Source organism: Perognathus longimembris, chromosome 2 (assembly GCF_023159225.1).
Source record: "Perognathus longimembris pacificus isolate PPM17 chromosome 2, ASM2315922v1, whole genome shotgun sequence".
Classification (NCBI taxonomy): domain Eukaryota; kingdom Metazoa; phylum Chordata; class Mammalia; order Rodentia; family Heteromyidae; genus Perognathus; species Perognathus longimembris.
Window position 1 is genome coordinate 102,885,967 of NC_063162.1, and position 21,391 is coordinate 102,907,357.

The 21,391-nt window shown below is 36.6% G+C and overlaps 2 protein-coding genes across 12 annotated transcripts in view; one reads left to right on the plus strand and one right to left on the minus strand.

Moving 5' to 3' along the window:
* Window positions 1–8,199, plus strand: part of Srpk2 (SRSF protein kinase 2) — a 191,658-nt gene extending 183,459 nt beyond the window's left edge. For all 7 annotated transcript variants that reach the window (XM_048339832.1, XM_048339834.1, XM_048339833.1 and 4 more), the window contains one exon: window positions 4,717–8,199. In XM_048339832.1, coding sequence (XP_048195789.1) covers window positions 4,717–4,901 — 185 coding nt within the window. In that variant the 3' untranslated portion in view covers window positions 4,902–8,199. The remainder of the gene's footprint in view (window positions 1–4,716) is intronic.
* Window positions 8,200–8,628: 429 nt separating this feature from the next.
* Window positions 8,629–21,391, minus strand: part of Kmt2e (lysine methyltransferase 2E (inactive)) — a 78,228-nt gene continuing 65,465 nt past the window's right edge. For 4 of the 5 annotated variants that reach the window (XM_048339829.1, XM_048339827.1, XM_048339828.1 and 1 more), the window contains 12 exons: window positions 20,338–20,502; window positions 19,491–19,799; window positions 16,518–16,772; window positions 16,237–16,381; window positions 15,455–15,705; window positions 15,080–15,136; window positions 14,393–14,956; window positions 13,193–13,476; window positions 12,262–12,350; window positions 12,034–12,159; window positions 11,760–11,857; window positions 8,629–10,891 (listed from right to left, as the gene is read on the minus strand). In XM_048339829.1, the coding sequence (XP_048195786.1) occupies window positions 9,386–10,891; window positions 11,760–11,857; window positions 12,034–12,159; window positions 12,262–12,350; window positions 13,193–13,476; window positions 14,393–14,956; window positions 15,080–15,136; window positions 15,455–15,705; window positions 16,237–16,381; window positions 16,518–16,772; window positions 19,491–19,799; window positions 20,338–20,502 (3,849 nt within the window). In that variant the 3' untranslated portion in view covers window positions 8,629–9,385. The remainder of the gene's footprint in view (window positions 10,892–11,759; window positions 11,858–12,033; window positions 12,160–12,261; window positions 12,351–13,192; window positions 13,477–14,392; window positions 14,957–15,079; window positions 15,137–15,454; window positions 15,706–16,236; window positions 16,382–16,517; window positions 16,773–19,490; window positions 19,800–20,337; window positions 20,503–21,391) is intronic. The other variant, XM_048339830.1, reaches the window with a different exon arrangement.

The window sequence follows — 21,391 nt, forward strand, 5'->3', positions numbered from 1 at the left end:
CAGGTGATTGTGGGTAATAAATACAGCCTCAGTGGAGTCATTCTTTTGACCCATTATTTTAGTAAGAATTGCTGTTTTGAGAATGCAAATATCTAAGGAGAAAGTTTTAAAAACATATTTATGATGTTTAATATTTGACCTGAACAGTATCAATGTTTTAAAGGTAGCTCTGTATTTGCCTGAAAAGCAACAGACCTGCCATGGTTGTATGACACACACACACTAGATGGACAAGTGCCCCTTTTTAGTTTGCTAGGCTTCAGGTTTGTTGTTTGTTTGCACTGATAGAATTTAAACCAGAGCTCCAGCTTGCTAGGCAGGCAGGCTACTACTTTAGCTACATTTCTAGCCCCCATTTACTTTAACTATTTTTCAGGTATTGTCACTCATTTCTTTGCCCATAGTTGGCCTCAGATGCTGATGTTTTTCCTGTGGCCTCTTGTAAAGCCTGGGCTGGCCTGGAACTGTTGTCCTTCCAATCTCTCTTCCAAGTAGCTACCATTATGTACAGACTCGGCCTGAGTTACATTTTATCTGTGATGTAAGGTAATATTTATACAGACCTTTAACTTAATTACTTAGTCATAATGACATCTAGGTATTTATATAGGAATTTGTTCCCATGTCTTAAATTTTGTCTCGATTGGTATCAATATTTATTGATGTTTCCTTTGTATGTGTGCACTGGTAAAATTTATCATAATCCTGTGTGTAGTATGGAACCTCATATGCTTTTTGTTTAATTCTAGAATATTACAGTTATGTGGGCAAAATATTTTTCTTCACAAATCACTTACCATTTGAGCAGAGTATAATGCTTTTCTAGAAAGCGTTCTTGGAACCTGAGACTGTCGAATATGGTTACTGTCACAAAGTCTCTGCTTCATAGAAGGAAGCCTTCATCATACTTTCTGCTTACTATCATTCTTCCTTGGACCTCAGAGACTGGATCCTCAGGGTAGAATTTTTTCTGCCTTGCTAAGCTCTCTGGTGCCTATGTGAGAGGGAGATACTAAAAGGACTGCTGTGGGCACAAGGAAGGCTGAAGGTCAGGCTTTAGAAAGTAGATGCTGTCAACTTTCTAGTTTTCTCCAACTTTGTTTCAGTGAAACATACCTTCAAATATCTATCTAGTAAAAATTATCCAGGAATAAAAATTCTTTAACCTGGTAAAGAGGCAATTTTATTTTAATTAAGTGCCAGTATTGGGGCTTGAATTCAGTACATGGGTGCTGTCTCAAAGTACTCCTATCTATTCAGTATATCGAAGTATTCAGGATTAATTTCCATTTATATGTTCTGTTTTATATCACATCTTTGCACAGAGTTTTTTGTTTGTTTGTTTTCAGTACTAGGGTTTTGGAACTCCTGGTGTTGAGTCTACTAAGCAAGAACTTTTAACTGGTAGAGCTATACCTCTGGTCCTTCTTTTGGTTCCGAGTTATTTTTCAGATCAGGGTGTCATACTTTTCCCAGGACAACTTGGGACCACAGTATTCCTCCATTTGTCACTCATGTAGTTGAGATTACAGGTGTGCTTCATCATGGCCTTGTTCCTTCTTTTAGAATGAGGTTTTGCTATTGTCTGTGCTTCCCCTGATCTTCCTAACCTTCACTTTGATAGTAGCTAGAATTACAGGCTTGAGTCACCACAGCTGACCCACATAACCATTTTTATGTAGGATTACTTGCCCAAAAGTATATTATATATTTTTTGTTCTGTGAAAATATTTTGTATCAGTTTTCAGTATTGCTAGTTCTACATGAATAGTTTTCCCTAACTCCAATGATTGTGTTAGTTTCATCACTTATTGTGCAGCTAAGGCATGGGTAGAGATAAAGCTTGCCTTTTGTTGCACAGCTGGTCCTTAGTATCCATAGCTCCAAATTCACAACCACAGCAGAAAGATATTTTCAAAGAATTGTGTTTGTACTAAACACTTACAAACTTGCCTTGTCATCAGGCCCTAAGCAATACTGTTCAAAAACTATATTAGGCATTATAATAACCTAGAAAATATTTACTAATGCAGTGTGGTATGGTACACACCAGTAATCCCAGCACTCATGAAGCTGAAGCAGGAGGAAAATTTGGCTACGTAGTGAGACCCTGCCTTTAAGAAAACCAAAGCCAAGGGAATGTGTGCTGTGTACAGGTTGTATACAAATACTACATTATTCTATATAAGACACTTAAACATCTTTGGCTTTTTGGAGTGTGTGTGTGAGGGGGTGTGGGTGTGGGGCAGGCACACACGTGTATATGGCAAAGGAAGAGTGTGTTCTGGAACCAATTTCTATGCAGGTAACTGGGATTACAAGTATGAGCCTACTACTCCTGGTTTTCCTAACAACCATTTTTTTTTAAATTATTGGGCTCATTTTGAGATATAGAAAATTGCATGGTAGGGTTTATCTCTTTCGGCTGAAATTCTAGAGATTCTGAGTTTGAGGGTTAACTCTACAGTGGTTATACAGACTTTATTCTCACAGACTATTGTCCTTCACAGCTGAAAAGCTGTCCCTGCTGAAAGCAGGTGTGCACAATCTCAGGGGACACTGACCTGACCTCTGGTCTGGAAGCAATGCTTAACTCTTTTGTTTTGGTGTTTTTGAACTCAGGTCCTGGACAGACTATGTGCCTTAACTTCTCTCAAGGCTAGCAACTCTACCACTTAAGCTGCAGCTCCGCTTCTGGCTTTTTGGTGGTTAATTGGTTGCAATCTCAGGGACTTTTCTGCCTGGGCTGGCTTCAAACCACAATCCTCATATCTCAGCCTCCTGTAGCTAGGATTACAGGCATGAGTCACTGGCACCTTGCATCAATGCTCAACTCTTTACGTCTAGCTGGACACTAGTCCCTTTTAACAAGGAACCTAGCTTCTTTATTCAGAATCCTTTGCATAATAGATTATAATTCTGTTCATATAGCATTCTGTAAGAATGGGTATTAATGAGTTAATTTGCCTAAATTTAAAAGGAATACAGGCAAATGAGTGGAGCCACTGTGTAGTGGGGTTTTAGATGATTTCTTCTTTTGTTTTTGTAGCATTAGGTCATATGTTTATTCTTGTTATAGCCCAGGCCTCAGGGGCCGGAATGTGGCCTAGTGATAGAGTGCTTGCCTAGCATGCATGAAGCCCTGGGTTTGATTCCTCAGCACCAAATAAACAGAAAAGGCCAGAAGTGGGGCTGTGGCTCAAGTGGCAGAGTGCTAGCCTTGAGCAAAAGGAAGCCAGGGACAGTGCTCAGGCCCTGAGTTCAAGCCCCAGGACTGGCAAGAAAAAAAAAAAAAGCCCAGGCTTCTGAGATCTGGCTTTTTAGGCCTGTGCTTGCTCTGGGGCCTCATTAGTGCAAGCATGGTGCTGTCTCTGCAGGCAGAGGCTTCTCTATGGATAAGGGTGGGTATCTTGTGAAAAGTTCAAATAGCAGAGAAATGCATTGTAATGAAAGTTAATTTTGACCTTTTGGTAGTTTAACTTAATATAACTTATTTTCTGTTTTGAAAAAGATGGTTACACTTCATAGGCATTTACTTGCTTGCTAGTCATTCTGTTATGGCAGAGTTACACATAACTGAGCTTTTTTGGATGGTACTTTTGTGTTCTAGCTATCACATTTTGCAAATTATAACTTCAAGGCTTGTAAGGCAGTGCTTTATAAAAGTGTTATAACAAATGTGAAGATAGAAATTTTATTTGGTTGGATTATCACTAGCTGTTGTAGCATTTAAAATTTAGGTAAATTCATTAATTTTTTTTCAGTGCCTAACACTCTTGCTTGGCTTGCTCTACCACATAAACCACACCTCTAGCTCTAGCTTTTGACTGGTTAACTAGCCAGGTGTTTGTTTCTGAGGAATTGTCTGCCTGATTTGGCTTAAAAACCTTGTTCCTCAGATCTTTCTCCCGAGTAACTATGATTATACCTGTGAGCTAAAGGCTCTCAGCTATCACTTAGCTTTCTTGCTTAAGCTGGCACTCTACCACTTGAGTCTTACTTTCCATCCATAATACATTGCTTGTTTAGGTGCCTTAGCCACAGTTTTATCAACTCATTGGTCATACGTAGCCATTAGCTGCCCTATTGGACAGCAAAGATAAAAAGTTCTCTTAGGGGCTGGGAATGTGGCTTATTGGTAGAGTACCATTCCTCAAGAGCACCACATAAACAGAAAAGCTGCAAGTGGCTTTGTGGCTCAAGAGGTAGAGTGCTAGCCTTGAGCAAAACAAACCAGGGACAGTGCTCAGGCTCTGAGTGCAAACCCCAGGACTGCCCCCCCCCCCAAAAAAAAAATAGCACTGCTCTAGAAAAGGAGATTCCCATTTCTTTGCGTGATAAAATGCAGAGGCAATGACTTTAAATGTGTGTCTTACATATTTTTCTAAGGAAGTTTAGGAAGATTGTAAATGATCCTCATGTTGCAATGAGAATGGCCTTGGCTTTTAGAAATGTGCTGCATATGCACACCCTTACTGTAGAACTGATGTGAATGAACCATCAAATCATTTATACTCATTGGCATTAATTGAAATGTGGGCTTTGGTACTTTAATGATTATTGCTTAGAAGTAAGAAGTTAGCTAGTTTCTTTGTTGCTGCCATAAAGTTTTGACAAGGTCGGTTGTCTGCTTCATTGAAAAGAACCTGGCTGGATCGACTATGGAAAATAGAAATTGAGAGCTTTCTTGACATTGGTGTTTTGTTTTCCCTGCAGGAGAACTTCGGCACATCACCAAGCTGAAGCCCTGGAGCCTCTTTGATGTACTTGTGGAAAAGTATGGCTGGCCCCATGAAGATGCTGCACAGTTTACAGATTTCCTGATCCCGATGTTAGAAATGGTTCCAGAAAAACGAGCGTCAGCTGGAGAATGCCTTCGACATCCTTGGTTGAATTCTTAGCAAATTCTACAAATATAGCATTCTGAGCTAGCAAATGTTTTCCAGTACTTTGGACCTAAACGGTGACTCTCATTCTTTAACAGGATTACAAGCAAGCTGGCTTCACCCTCAGACCTTTATTTTGCTTTGAGGTACTGTTGTTTTGACATTTTGCTTTTTGTGCGCTGTGGTCTTGGGGAAGGTTAGTCTCTTGTCTTCAACTAAGTAGTTTACTGACCATTTTCTTCTGGAAACAATAACATGTCTCTACTCATTGTTTATTGTGTTGTATGACATTCAAATGTCATTTTTTTGAATGAAAAATACTTTCCCCTTTGTGTTTTGGCAGGTTTTGTAACTATTTATGAAGAAATATTTTAGCTGAGTACTATATAATTTACAATCTTAAGAAATTATCAAGTTGGAACCAAGAAATAGCAAGGAAATGTACAATTTTATCTTCTGGCAAAGGGACATCATTCCTGTATTATAGTGTATGTAAATGCACCCTTGTAAATGTTAATTTCCATGAAATATGGGATGAGGACTCAAATTTCAGAAAAGCTACCAAGTCCTGAGTATTTTATAGCCTAAGTTGCATGTAGCAGACTTTCTGCTGCTCTAGGGAGTTGTACAAATTTTTCATTCCATAATGATCCATTTACATTGGATTTCAAATGAGGTGGCTCTGGATTATGTCATTCCTTATGTGGCACTTTAAAGGAAAAAAAGACAAAACGAATGCTTCTCATTCTAAAAAATATCCATAATTTAGTAGTCGCATTTGTATTTCTGCATATTTTTAAAAGTACTTTTTAGACTTTTCCTTTAAAATTGTGATGGCCCAGTACCATGTAGTGTTGCTTCCTCCAAGCACTGTAATGTTAAATATGTAGATTAAATGGGTCAAGAGAAGTGTTCAGTGTGTGGGATAAAAATACATATATTTTGGGAGAAGCATGGTTGAGTTTGTGTAAAACACAGATACAGTTTATACACTTTACAGTGCAGTGGGCCAAGTACTCCTCAGAGCTGGAAGGTAATGGTGATCATGTTCATTCCACAGACAGCTTTCTGTGTTGGCTATAGCAGATTTTACTCACTTTTTCAGTCTTTCTTTGAAGGAGAAAATGGTTTCCCTTTGCAGGTTGCATACAATTCTTGTTCATGCATTTCCTTAAAATTGTAGAATCCAGGACACAGCCCATTATTAGTAGGCAATACAGTTTTAGAATGTAATATGTAGAGGTATCCTTACCCTCTTCTAGAAGTCAGTGAATTGAATGTCTTTTTATTTAAAATTTTACATTTATTAAGGTGCCTCATTTTTCTTGACTTTGTCCATTAACATTTATCCACATGCCTTTGCAATAACTAGATTGTGAAAAGCTTAAAAAGTGTTGTAACAATAATCCATTGTTTGGGGTGCTTGCAGTTGTCTTGAAAATTAAAGTGTTTTGGTTTTTTTTCCAGACATTGCCTTGGTCATTGCCCTGTATTTGAAGTGACAGAACCAATGAACATTTGCTATCAATTTAGTGTGACCAAAACTAAAGGAAATAATTCGTGATGCAGCAAATGTAGTTGTATAACATGCATTAATGCTTACTATGAGTCATTTATGTTTTTTTTTAAAGGCCAGAAGAGATTTAGGAAAGATATGCTACATTATAATTCATTATATACAATGTCAGTGGCCCTTTTTTAAAAAAAAAATCTATTTCATCAAGCCACAAACTTCTCTGTAAGTTATTAGCATTGTATCACATATTGCTATATGAGGTAGAATGTACCTTCCGTTTCTTTATGAGATGTGCATGCTAAGTGTTTCTAATGAAATTATAGGTTTCCATGTAGATTGTATGGCAGATGGTGGCTGTGGACCAGTTTTTACTGTTCATCATTTCCATAGGAAACATTCATGTAAGAACCACTGAGTAAATTTATGTCTTCCTTACAAGGATTTTTACCAGGGCAGTATGATCCTTGAATGGAATTTGCAGTTTGGGGTCATAATGGAAAAGAAAGTAAATTGTCTGAGTTTTAAAACAGTGGTTATCCTCATGATACAAATAGCCTATTTTATGACAGAATATGCATTTGTAGTAGGTACCATATAATTTTAGCAGATTCTTGGTGGCTTGTTGAATAATATATACACACATATATACATATGTATATATATATATATATCCTAAAGGAGAACAATTGGTTATGCCAAACATTTGTCTCCAGCTCAGCAATTTTAGTTGAATGTCCTATCATTACCTTTCTATGACCCATGGTGATTTCTTCATGGAAAGTTATAAGCAGTAAGTCATATATTTGATTACAACAGATTTAGAAGCCTGATGTCTGAAAACTGACAGAACTATCCCCAAAACAGAGAACGTAGATATGAAGAGCTTCATAAAAGCCACTTTGCTCCATCTTATAACTGGACCACAAATGACTTAACAGGATAAAGTAAGGAAACTTTCTCTTGGAGTAGAGAACTTGTTTCTGTACATGAAATTATTAAGTTAGACTTTTTCTCATATTGTTTTATAATGCAAGTTAGAGGAGAGTATTTGAATCAAATTTAGTTATTTAATATTATGCATTTTACACAAAAGCTTCTGTATACAATCCTTGTGTAGTAAGCCAATTTGAAACAGGACCTCAAATTTTTTAATGTAGTCCTTTTCGAGAGGGAAATGTTGATATTTTGTATATACTAGTTAACTATGTTCTATGTTTCAATTGGTTTGAATGATGTAAAGCCATTTTTTTCCTCAGACAAATATTTCTTTAGTAAATATAATAAGTAGAATTGTGTTTGATAAGTCTAGGATGGCTTGACTTATGTTCTTTTAAAGAAAACATGAAGCTGATTAGGATCAAACCTTAAATGAGTTGTAATAACACACCATCATTAGCTAAGTTTCAAATGAAAATTAAAATGATAAAACATGACTTAAAGTACTACCAAATCTCATTCAGTCATTTTTTAAGTCTTATTTACTTTTTCTTGATGCACAAGATTTGCATACTGTGCCCAACTTATGTCAAGTATTTGGTTGATGAAAAATTATCTTAACAAACAGTGTCACTGCTATTGGATTTGATTAATACTCCTGAGATATAGAAGGCAAAGGCTGGGAATTTTTATTGTTTTTTTTTTAAAGTAGAACTAGCGTTTTGTATTTCAGCAATAAAATAACTTACTTGAGAGGTCATCTTCATTTTACTTGAGAGAGCTCTAAGGATAATGCCTTTTTCCTTTAGTTGTATATACCCAAACTAAATTTAAAGAAATAGATTTCCCATAACTTAAAAAGTTTCATAGCTATGTATTAAACATTAAAGTTTTCAAATCAGTTTTGATTTCAGTCATGTTCTGAAATGTACAAATTAAGATACTCCTATGTGTTGAAAACTACTCCTTTTCAAACAACTGTTGTAAATTGCAGTTTTGTTACTATCATGTGTTATGCAATAGTGGTTTGGTTTCATTTTATATAATGTATATACTTAAGTAAATTTACATAGCATGACTGTTTTAACTAATTTCCAGTGGCTTTTGCTCCTGAAAAAAAAAGTAGGAACCATTTTAGAAAGTAATCAATGGTAGCCTCTAGCTACCATTCAACTTGAGGTAGTAGTTGCTAAAGAAAATTGAAGGTTCCTTTCTTACAAATTATTCCTTATGTTTTGTAAAAAACATGTAAGCTGTCCCCAATCTTAGACGTTGTACAGCACAATTTGGTAAAACTGACATAATTGTGATTTATTAACATGAATTAAAATGCCCAACCAGTGCTTCAATGTGACAGTATATTTAAAATAAAAAAGGAAAGTAAAGGCCATATACTGTACTACTTTTCACAAAGATCACACAGTTTTGCAAAAGACTTGTCATATGTACAATGCTATATATCAAATGAAAAAAGTGTAAGCAATTATATACGCAAAAGAAATGCAGTATTTACAGTTTGCCAGGAGACATTAGAAATTATCTATACATTAAATTACATTTTGCTTGCAAATAACTGATAAAAACAGAATGAGCCATGTCCACACCAAACTATAAAAATCTGTATTGCATTTTATACCTAAGATGCACTCACAGAACTGACCCCCCCCAAAGAAAAGGAAATCCTCATAGTGCTATTATTAGCTGTGTACTTAATGTATAAAATAATACAGAAAACATTCACTAAATGAATTCAACTGCAACAATAAAATTTAAAGATCATGTAGCATCAGATCTACTGCCAGAAAAACAGCTGGAATGTTCACTTACAAAATAAAGATACCTAATACTGGCTTAACAGCACATTTCTTAAGGAATTTTAAAAAGCAAAAATGGGAAAAATACAATGGAAGAGCACTGGTTTTTGTTGTTTTGTTTTTTTTTTTATACAAAGTTTCATGTACAAGTTTTAAAAAGTACCTTAATAGGTACATATGAAATATACAGTTTATCTTACAGAACATTTTAAAAAATGTTATTGGAGTCCATTTTAATGCCACCCTGAACCATGGTAATTGTTCTGAAATGTTGGTGGCACCTGTGCTCTGTGAATTGGAATCTGTCCAGGCACTGGAGATGCCTGCTGAGGTCCTTGCACCCCATGTGGTAGGGCCACAGAGCCAGGATGAGGACAGAACCCTGAAGCAGTAGGTGTTGGAATACTGTTTGGTCCTTGGGGCTGGAGATGAGGACCTGCAACTGGTAATGGACAATGTGGCCCTGTTCCAGACGGCTGGTGCTGGGGTCCCGGTCCCAGAGTGGTGTGATGTGTAGCTTGTGGTGAGGGATATGGTGGTACAGCTGGGTGGGCAGTTGAAGGAAAAAGTGGAGGTCCTTGATGAGGTGGGTGGTGTAAGGCTTGACTTGATGTCGTGTGATGCCCAGAAGTCAGAACACTGGAAGGAGGAGGTGGAGGTGGAGGTGGGGGTGCTGAATTTACAACATGCTGGTGTTGTGCTTGTAGACCTTGGAGTCCTGTGGTAGGATGGGGTGGTGGATGGTGATGAGGGGCAGGACCAGGAGGTGGAGGGGGTGGTGGTAAATGATGTCCAGCAGTTTGAGAATGAATATGTGAACCAGGGGTGACAGCATGAACTGGCCCTACTACATGTGCTACAGAGTGCTGCTGATGGGCATTTGGCTGTTGTACAAGGTGTGGTCCTGGAGCAGGTGGTGGTGGAGGTGGGGGTGGGACCACAGCAGCAGCAGTTTGATGGTGAAGGGTAGGGTTCTGAGAGGGCAAAAAATGCCCTGGCGTAACATGGTGTCCTGGAACTGATTGCTGGCTTGTGCTGCCAGGAAGTGCTTGATTTGGTCCAGATGTAAACACAGTTTGTTGGGAAAGACTACCTTTAAGCTGATTATAATTCTGAAAATTTGCAGAGGGCTGCTGGTTTTGATAATAAGATGAAGAAGAAGGAGGCGGAGGGGGCGGAGGGGGTGGTGCCGAGCTGTTCAGACTTTGTTGGTTAAACTGACTGTATGTTGCTGAAGATTGTCCTGAGGGTGTCTGTGTAAATAATGCTCCAGAAGTTGCCTGCTGGGTATTGGCTTGAAGATTCTGTGCTGCTGGATAAAAATTTCTCTGAGGCTCTCGCTGAGGGGTTCCAACTTGAGGTGACTGTGAATGATGAGGCCTGAAGGGAGATCCTAACTGCTGTGAAGGAGGCTTTGGTGAGAGATAACCATGCTGCACAGGTGTGTGGGGCGTGGAGGACTTAGGAGGGTTTTCTGTGTGAGGTGACAGAGGACAATGCAACTTTGTTGGTACAGAAGGCAGCTTTTGGGGAAGTTGCTCAGTTGCACTGCGAGCATGGGGCTGAGGAGGAGCGTGGTTCTTTGAAAGTGCTGGGGTGGTATTTGATAGCTGTTTTTGTTGGAGCTCTGTTTTTAGGTGAACATTCTCAGCTTCTGCTACAATAACTGTTGCCTCCCAGTGAGGATCTGATTTTGTGAGTATTTTCCCATGAGGTTGAGCAGGTCCTGGTGAACCAGGCTATGAAGAGAAAACATAGGATAATAAGGTTAAGAAACAGGCTGTGTACTTTCAGGTTTATTATTTTTGACATTTATGATTTTTAAGTATTAACTTTAAAAGGAGCAGGTATAGTGTAAGTTTGAAGGAAGTCAGTTATTGAGGCTTGCAGCTTTGAAAGGTCAGATTTTCAGTACATTGAACAAGTTCTGGATAGTGAGTTTAAACTCTAGAAATTCTCTAGAAGAAAATTTGAGGAAATAATGGTCTTTAAATTTAATCTGCCCTTTCCTCCTAAGCAATAAGAACTGTCTTGGGGCCTTATTCTAAAAGAACTCTAATAACCTTAAGTTTTTAGTCAAATTTTCAATTCTGTAACTGGAATTTCTATACCCAATGTAAAGATAAATGGATTTTGGGTAAACATACTTGCCTCCCTCAAACCAGTTTGACTTTCTCATAAAAAGTATTAGACTGATTTAAAGTATTACATTGCCATATCATATGTCAAATCTTCATTGGCCAGAATGGACATTCCTGTTAAATGAATGTCACTGACCTTTTGAAAATTAATTGGCTGGTTAAGTATTTCATGAAAAGATGTGTTTCTTAAACACTTCTAGAAAAGAGGTGGGACTGTAAATAGAAAAGATCATTGAGTTTTAGTAAGTTATCCGTGTCACATGGACTTTAAATAGAAAAAGAGCATTAAATTTTAGTAAGTTATCCTTGTCACACTTCAGTGTGACTGATGACAGAATGAATAAAACTACACAATTGACAAGAAGTGTCCAGAATAAAAAACTGTTATTTGATACAGTAGAAAAATCTGCCTGCATATTAACAAAATTAGCATTTCTAAGTGACATTTAAGATTCAATGTTATTACCTTGCTCATTTTTGAGGGGCTTTTACAAGTATTTTGCGAAGTGTCTGGGGATGGGCATTCATTTGTAGCTGTGGGTTCTGGATTTTCAGGATCAGGGTCTACAAAGCAGAAGAAACCTATAGTAAATGTAAAATAACATGACAAATACTGCCTTTATTGAAATCACAAAGCAATGTATATTCTGTCAAACTTTTTTTAATACGGACTCTTTTTTTCTCATTTTTAAAAGGTGTTTAAATAATAGTCATATTAGGTCATCCATCTGCTTACTGACCTTCTGTAAGTTCACTGAAAGAAGGTACTAGGCCCTTAGTGTGCAGCTGGGGAATGTGATTTGAATGAGATGAAGGTGAAGACTGAACATGACTTGGTGAACATGAGACACATGGTGATTCTCCCCCTAGAGATGAAGCAAGCAGACCCAAAGAGAACATTAGAGCTCACTGAGAACAAGAGTGTAATGATTAGCCAGCTCCACTTTCTAACAAACAAGCTTACTTACCACAGTCTTTATCTTTTCGGTGGTCACTGAGAAGTAAAGCTCTCTGGTAACTCCTTTCTCTCACTTGTTCCACTGAAGTGGAGGCAGTCCTTTAAGAGAAAACAAAATCCTAAAGTCAGAGAGCTGCCAGCTAGATTATATTGTTTGTTTTTTGATGAGCAACACATCCTCTTAGACCAAAGATTTTCCTCTACTGGGAAAATATTCTGCTTTGGGTGTTGAGCTTTGAAAATAACTGATTTTCTCTTAGTTTGCTAAGTGAGATTTGTATCCCCACTAATTCAAAAATATTTTTATTATTTTTAAATAGTTGTATAAAGGAGTTGCCACTTATCAAAGAAATTTATGAATACTTGTATCTTGATCAGTGTTACTTGTTTTAACATTCTCACCCATCCCTCTTCCTTTATCCCTGTTTATGAGAAGAACTCAGAAGTTCCTTAGTGTCAAGGAGGAGGAGGAAGTTGAAGATAGTGTACTAACACTCACAAGGGTCACTTCAGGTTACTAAAGATAACAAAATATGCCCAAGAAAAATTGCATTAAGACTCTAACCTCTGAGGGAATACATAGTCTGTGTCACTTTGCCAGTATCCATCATATAAGCAGCTGCCTCTATTCTTACTGAAGAAACACTAGACTTGCTTCTTCTTCCAAGACTAACTGGTAGGGCTTGGTAAAGAAACCATAGGAACTTTCCTGTCATAAATGTCCTTTAGAGAGGAATATTTGTATGACAAACATAAAATAAAAGGAGTAAACACAGTAGACATTTAACAGCGTAAATATACAGCTGACTTAAAACCTTGTCAGCAACGGTCTTTCAAAATCACAATCTCTACACGCTTACTCTTGGGAGATCAACAAATAGGAGAACTGTTCAATAACAAAGCCTTTTCTTTTGACTAGAATACTTCATAAACAGGCTTACCACTGAACTTCTGGTTCATTCTTCTCATTGGCAATAGCTTCTTTAATAGGACAGTTATTGCTGGTTTCTTCAGTAGCATTATAAATTGCAGCCGGTATTGGTAAAGGCAGGCTAGCAGTGTTTTCTGCCTGCTCTCCATTTTCACTACTGTGGACATCACCATCACCACCGCTGCTCAGGTTTCCACTTGCATGAGGTGATACACTAACCAGAGGAAAGTTTTCTGACTTAGAGCCACTTTTTCTAGCTTCACGTTGTCTCTTACGGTACTCTAACAGGGAAACCTTAAGCAAAAAAAGAAAAGGCAAACCTTTTATTCTTGTCTCAGATGTCATAATGAATTTATTCTTTTTATCTAAGGAAAATTACTATACTTATAATAGGAAAATTATATTAAATCACATTTTCAATAAATAATTAACAGTTATCAAATGCCTACAATGTGCCAGGCATTGTACTTAGATGATTTACATATATTATTTCATTTAATCCTCACAACAACCCTATGAAATAGGTATATTATAATCCCCATTTTACAGATGAGGAAATTGAGTAACTCACTCACTCAAGGTCACACAGCTGGTGAGTGTTGGAGCCGGGATTCGAACCTAGGTCTTACTTGAAAGCCCGTGCTCTTTCCACTATACTACATTGCTTCCCAAAAGTTGCCAACTGGACTCTGTTATAAAAATTAAAAGCACACATCACTAAAATTCTTTGACTTATAAAGCAATAAGCCTATTAACAAATTAAGTATTGTAGTTTCTCCTGTGAAATAGGCATTCTAATTGTCTCAAGAAGGGAACTTATATATCCAGGTATAATGCTTATATTAGTATACTTTTCAAAATAATCTTACATCCATACCCTACATAACATAGGTATTATGATGACAAGAGGCATTTCTTCTATACATGGCTGCCTGTTCAATGTAGGATAAGAGAAATAAAAATATAAATATTGTTATTCAGGGTTTTTTTTTTTGGTTGAGGAATTAAGAACTTGTCATATCGCTAGAACTTTGTACTTTGCTATAAACATTTTCTAATTATTGAACATTTACAAAAGGTTCAAAGGTATACATATAAAATTTTTAGTGTCAATAAATTAAGAATGCCTTATATGATACACAACTCCCAATGACAAGAGTAATATGAAAACAATGACAGTTAAAATGACTATAAATTGTTAAAATGTAACCTTTTTCTTTTGTGGTGGATTCTGGGGTGTGCAACTCCCGTCGATCAAATTGTCATTAACAGTCCGTCCGAAACCAGAGACAAGCCCATCTTCAGAAGTACAAAACACAGCTGTTTCCATAAACATGCCTCTAGTATCATCCTGCATCAGGCACTTTGACTCACTTATTCGGAAGCCTCCTCCAACCTCCAACTGATGTGAGGGTGTCAAGTCCCTCAAGTTGGAGTTCACTGAGAAGTTAACTCCCGTTCTGTCAGGACTCTTTACCCAGGAAGAATATAATGTCCCCCTTCCAGGGTGAGTGGAGTCCAGTTGGTTGGTAGGCTCAGTCCTGTCATGTGTGGGTGTTTCCATTGTTTTGTGTATGGCAGTTGTCTCGACTGCATCAAGTCCCAGTTGAAGGTCTGACACAGGTTCCTTTTCTCCGGGACACTGCCTGTTGACGTCAGTCCTACTCCTAGGACTGGTATAACCAATAGTCTTTATTTCTTGCAGACCCAGCTCAGTTACATTAGAATTTCTAAAAGGCCCCAACGTTAATATGGTTGAAGATCTATCATATCCCTGTTCATAAAATTAAAAAAAAATAACATTTTAGGATTGTTTCAAAATCTACAATAATTTAAGCAAAACAGTACTGGGGGAAAAATAAGCCTTTCCTTTTTTTGTTTTTAAATAACTTCTTACCTCTTGATTGTAAGTGCGTCTCTTTATTTCTGGAGAACTTTCTGGGGAAGAAATATTCTATACAAAAGGAATAATCAGAATTGAAAATTAATGGCTAAATCTGCTATTTTATAGAAATGAAAACTACAGAGACTTTGTTTTTAGATATTGTTAAAATCTGCTTAATTTCTATTTCCCCAAAGAAGATGCACAGGTCACTGAGATACACAGTCTGCTGTGTGATACTTATATCAGTACAAATAAAAGTGTCTAGATTTATATAGGCATATGTTCCCAGTGTTCTCTTTTAGTACGAGGGGGGTGGGGGAAGAAGGTTAATAAAAAGTACAAATTTCTTAAGCCCTATTTCCTGGAGTTAAAAATTGTTCTTCTCACCTCAAAGTGCATGGTGTTTCCTGGTGTACCAGGAGTTACTGGGGTAACTGGTGAGTATATGGGTTTATAACCATTTCTGTACGTTTCATCATCTGATTTTACCCGTGGAGGAGTGGCAAATGATGGATCCGTAGGAGTGATATCTGCATGAGTTGGTGTAGCATATGGTGAAGGAGTAGGTGTTGAGGTTTCTGAGTAAACAGAATCTAGCAACTGATAAAGTCTTCGTTTTTTTAGTGGTGTGGTTAAATCTGTTGGTGAAATAACAATCTATAAGAAATAATACTGCTGTTTACTAAAATCTGTAATACATTATATCCTAAAAACATAAAACATCAACAATAGCAATTAAGATGACTTTTACCCTAAAACTAAATTAAAAGGTTTTAGGAAATAGTACTAATATGAAATCATCTTCCTTGAAATGAATTCCATAGCTCTGAAATTAATTCGTTAGCAAACATTACTTTACCAAAGGACATAAAGAAATATAGATATTGATGTTAGTTTAACTAACATGTCCTTTTTTGCATCTGTTTGAAATTAGCACCCAGACCAAAAGTAAGCTTTACAAATCCAATCCTAATCTCAGCACACACTGTATTATAACATGGAGGTTTTAAGTCTGGCTTTAAGGAAAAAGGTTGGAGAACCAAAATGAGAAAACGTAACAGTGTGCTTGTAAATGTATGTATGAAGTAGTAATTATACCATTCCTATTCTAAAATTATGATATATCCTGTCACATTCTTAACATTTAAAACAATTCTGAAAAATTCTACCTTGAAGTGAACAGCTATCATTTAATAGTAGTGGACTTATATTTTCACCATTGATGGTAGGACTTCTGGATCTTTCTTGACAGGGTGAATTAAATCTACGTAAAATTGCTGAACTTTCTTCTTCCAAAGCTTGTTTCAGCCACCGCTAAACAAAACAAAAATTTAAACAGGGATCAGTCTGTAAGGTAGCACTGAATTCAAAAGCATTTCACTGTCATGAGTGGTAGTAAAGAATGAGAATTTGCTTCAGCATAGACTTTTATATTCAAAGAGAAGTTTACCTTTTTGCATGAGCCAGAAATATTTTCAGTGGGTTCTTTTCTTCTCCTTTTTTCTGAAAGGAATGGTGAAGTAAATCTAATATAATGTTTAGGAGTAGAATATACGTGGGGACTGTATGTGAGACCAGGCAATGAATTGAGCTGTGTAGCTAACACTTCTGGATCTGTAGTTATGCGTAGAGGCCTTTCTGAAAGGCTTTCTGGAGGTTTTCCTGTCTTCTCATTCTTCTCACTTAACCATTCATTGACCAAGTGCTAGAAAAAAGAAAGCATTTGGATCACTATATATGTGACTGCACAGAATCTCCTTATCAAATCAAACCAGAAATTCTCATGTCATCTAAGATGATAAGTTAGACAATTTTAAAATCATACTGTCAACATAAATCTGTTATTTTACATTTATCACGATTTTTTCTGAGATTTTTCTGTACAATATTTTATAGGAACAAAACACAATTACTTGTGTGAAATTACATTATATAAAGACGCTAATCATTTTTAATATGGTAAAATCTAAGATATCAGTACCATGTACCCTAAAGTTAGGATTATTGCTACTAATACTATATGTGTAAAATGTTTAGGTCATTAGAAAAAGTTTAATGTTAGTAGTGCTTTTCTATTCAAAGTGCTCATCTCAGTTACCTAGAGATATTGTCAGTACACACACACACCTGTCAGCACTGACAATTTCTGATTTAAAGGTTTTGAAATATCTCTTAAACTTGTGACTTGGAAATTTACACACATTTTTAATTGTTTATTCTTTGGTTTATAATGTATATCTTTACTAGTTGTATGAAATATTTAATCCTGAGGTAACATTTTCTTTGCTCTCATCATGTACATGTTTCTCTACCAAATAATACTAGTAGCATCATATTTTAAATGCAAGTTGTAGAGAAAGTAGTACATATGTGAATATGTACATTCACATACAAAAGTATACATACATATAGGCACATTACCATCCTGTTTTCCAGAGGTAACTGCTGTAAACATTTTTGCATCTTTTTTTCCTTTTTCTTCTCTGTGTGTAGAGCTCCCTTTGGCAAGACAAGCAATGGAAGGTAGTGGTGAAGATAGGGAATCTGGAACCAGGCTGCCAGGGGTAGGTCCTGGTTTTGCTACTTCCATTGTGACCCAGGAGCAAGTTATGTAACTTTTCTAATGTCTCACTCTTAATTTATAAACGAAAGGCCCTAGTAGAAGTCCACTCTACAAATAATGTTGTGAGGACTAAGAGTTTAAAAGTAATACATAAAGCTTTGAGAATAGTATCTGACACTGAATAAGTGCTTTGTGTTGCTAATTTCAGTATAACTAACCTTTGGCACTATTTGACAAACTATGTTGTGTTGTTTAAAAAAAACAAAAACTACAATATTGTAAGCAAAACCAGCATTTTTAAAGAGATTCAGGTATGAGGTAGAAGCCTGCATGTGAGAACATCAGTTTAAACAAACACATAGTACCACAAAAATTGAGTCATTTAACGATTAAAAGGCAACATTTATGTGATATTACATGTTAAATTTCTAATTGAGAAAGGTTTGCTTTTTAAAAACTTGAGTGTTGTGTCTTTTCACCTTACAAACAAAAGTTAGCCTTTCCAAGGTAGGCAAAAATAAACTTTATTGTTAAAGCTATTAGTTTGCTTGCTTACGCTACTTGTGCAGCCAGAAGATAGCAGACTTTGAATCAAACATTAGAAAGCTCTTAAACTCATGACAGTCTGGCAAGGAAATCAATCTCTGGGTTTACACTAGAAATATATAAAACACATTCCCATGGTTTAGTAGTCTGCCTATAACCTGTATAGAATTAGATTTAAAAAAATTGGGAGAAAGGTAACATGTATGATCTACTTCCTCCTCAGATAGCCTAAGGATTGCAATGTCCGTCTCTGCTGTAGTCATAGTGCTGTACTTTAATCAGAGTGGGAGTAAAACAGCAGCTTTGTAAGACCGCTATTTCTGGGCTAAAAAGCTCCGGTTGGTTTAAATTCAGTAAAGTTTACCATAAAGTGCTTCATTAAACATGGCAGTAGTTTTCCAAAGATTTTTTTAAATCAATTTCATCTAATACTAATCTATCTTATGCTCTTAGAACATTCCACTGTCATCATATTCAGTTCTTAATAAACCTACCTGCACAATGGAATTTATAAAAAATACAAACAATAAAAGAAAGGCTTAAATTAAGTAAAGTACTTGCCTACTATTCAAAAGGCCCTGGATTTGATCCCCTGCACCAGGGAAAGGGGCACAGATTTATGGATAGCACATCAGTTTCAGAGGAATGTAACTTTTGTACATAAGGTAGACAATAGGCAGTCTTACCTAAAGCAATCATAAATTGTAGCTAGGCTCTGGTGTCTCCTATCTGTACTCCTAATTTCTTAGGAGGCTGAGATAATGAGTATGCAGTTCAAAGTCAGCCTGGGAAGGAAAAGCTGTGAGATTCTTATTTCCAGCTAACCAGCAAAAACAGCTGAAAGTGGAAAAAAAGGGGAAAAAGCTGGAAGTGGAGCTGTGTTTCAAGTTCAGGGACATTGTTCAGGCCTTGAGTTCAAGCCCTAGGACTGCCACCAAAAAAGGGGAAGAAGAAAAAAAGGTGGCTTTTCCTTTGGTTGAGTATAAGATGTTATAGATTGAATTCTTCTTCTCCTTTTTTTCCCCCCTGTATGTGGATGAGGCTTAACTCTAGGCTACTGGGCTTTTTTGCTTATGACACGCTACCACTTGAGCCATGCCTCCACTTCCAGCTCTCGTGTTGGCAAACTGCAAAGTCTTCAGGTTAGTTTTATCTACCCAGGCTGGCTCGGAAGATCCTCAGATCTCATCCTCCTATGAATAGCTAGGATAAGAGCTGTAATGCATTGTGTCTAGGTATACTGAATTTTTAAAACATCAGTTTAATATCACAAAATACTTGTAAAACAGTTCTTAACTTTATTAAGAAGCATACCTTCTTTGTTTTGGGGTACCTTGTAGGACATTTATTAAGTGCTGGGACTTCAGTTTCAGTAATTATTTCTGCTATTGCAGTTTCAGTTTCGGGTTCTATTGCGAGTACAGTATTTTCAATATCATTTTGTTGTGACATAACTTCAATATCAGGAGAAGACGGTTGGATATCTGAACACATGCTGACAGTTCTATGTCTCCGACGCTGCTGTCCAATGTGAGTTCTACTTCGAGAGAAACTTTTTCTCTGTTTAGTTCTATTCACTTTGGCAGGTGTTGGCTTATTAGCAGTTTCTTCTTTTGATTGCTCCTAATTCAAAATACAACACAATGGAACTTTTGATATTATATTTATCATATATTTCTTTAATTGAGTATAATAGTATTAATCTACTTCAGAAGCTAACTTTCATAATTAAATTTTTTGTACTCCAAAACTAAGCAAGTGTAGTCTTAGGTTTCACATGTTACGTCTCCCAGAGAATTGGAAAAATGCTAATCAGGCTTTATTAAAAGTTCTTTATAGGGCTGGGAATATGGCCTAGTGGTAAAGTGCTCGTCTTGTATACATGAAGCTCTGGGTCCAATTCCTCAGCACCACATATATAGAAAAAGCTGGAAGTGGTGCTGTGGCTCAAGTGGCAGAGTGCTAGCCTTGAGCAAAAAGAAGCCAGGGACAGTGCTCAGGCCCTGAGTTCAAGCCCCAGGAATGGCAACAAAACCAAAACCAAACAAAAATTCTTTATAGATGTAATAAGTGAACTGTTAGTGGAATTTTTATTTGATAATGTTTAAGTAAGGTGAAAATACTTAATTCTAGAAATAAAATTAGATCTAAATAATAATACCTGAATAACTTCAGCATCACTGACATTTTGTGCCTCTTTACATTCAGTTTTAACTTCAGTTTTGGCTGTGCTAATCCTTTCCAAAGCTTGTTCTCTTCTTTTCTCTCTTTTTTCAAGTCTGGCAAAAGCTTGCAAGATTGCTTCCATTTTCCTTTCTTCTCTTGTCTAGAAAATTTAGATTTTAAGTTAGACAGTATCATTTCTCTGAAGTAAAAGTTCTTAACTTGAAATGTTCTGACAAATTTAAGAAACAATTAGCGTGACTTAGCAAAACAAGTCTATTGTTGGTAGAAATGGTGGGAAGCAATACTCATTCAACATTGCAAACATCTTGGTAAGACCCATTATTATACAAAATATATTTTATGAAAGAAACACTTGTTTAATTGAGTATTAACGATAAGGCTAAAACCAAACAAAAAAGCCTAAAAACTGTCTTGCTTTACAAAACTGACAAATCACCTTTATTAATATAGAAGCCAGGCTCTAAGGGGAAAAAAAAGATTCAAAACCTGTAATGTTTAAATGGTAAAATTCAACTTGAAGAGTAAATACATTATTGCTATATTGTGGGGTAAAATCTTGGGTTCAAATCATGCCTCTACCAGTCATTTGAGAATTATCTGTTACCCTAAGCAACTTGGCTTTAACTTTCTGTGACTATAAAATGTGGGCAACAGTACTTACACTTCACTGGATTGTTACTGAGTTAAAAGAGAAAATATATCTGATGTTTTCACACAGTACTTGGAAAATGGTGAACGCTCCATAAGTGTTAATTATTACTTCTATTTTAGCCCTCTAGCCCTCCATTACAATTCTTTTAAGGCATTTCTCTACCTTCTGCGCTTCCTTTCTTACACTGACACTTCAAGACAGGGACTGAGGGAACAGCAAGAGTTCCTTTGAGCATCAGTTCTCTTGGCTAGAGAACATTAAGAGCAAGACTCAGAGCCTTGACCAGAGGGTCTGGCAAATGCTTCAGCTCAACCAGAACCAGGAAGCACGTCCATCAACTGTCCAGTTCTCCAAATGAAAAGAACCAGGTCCTGAG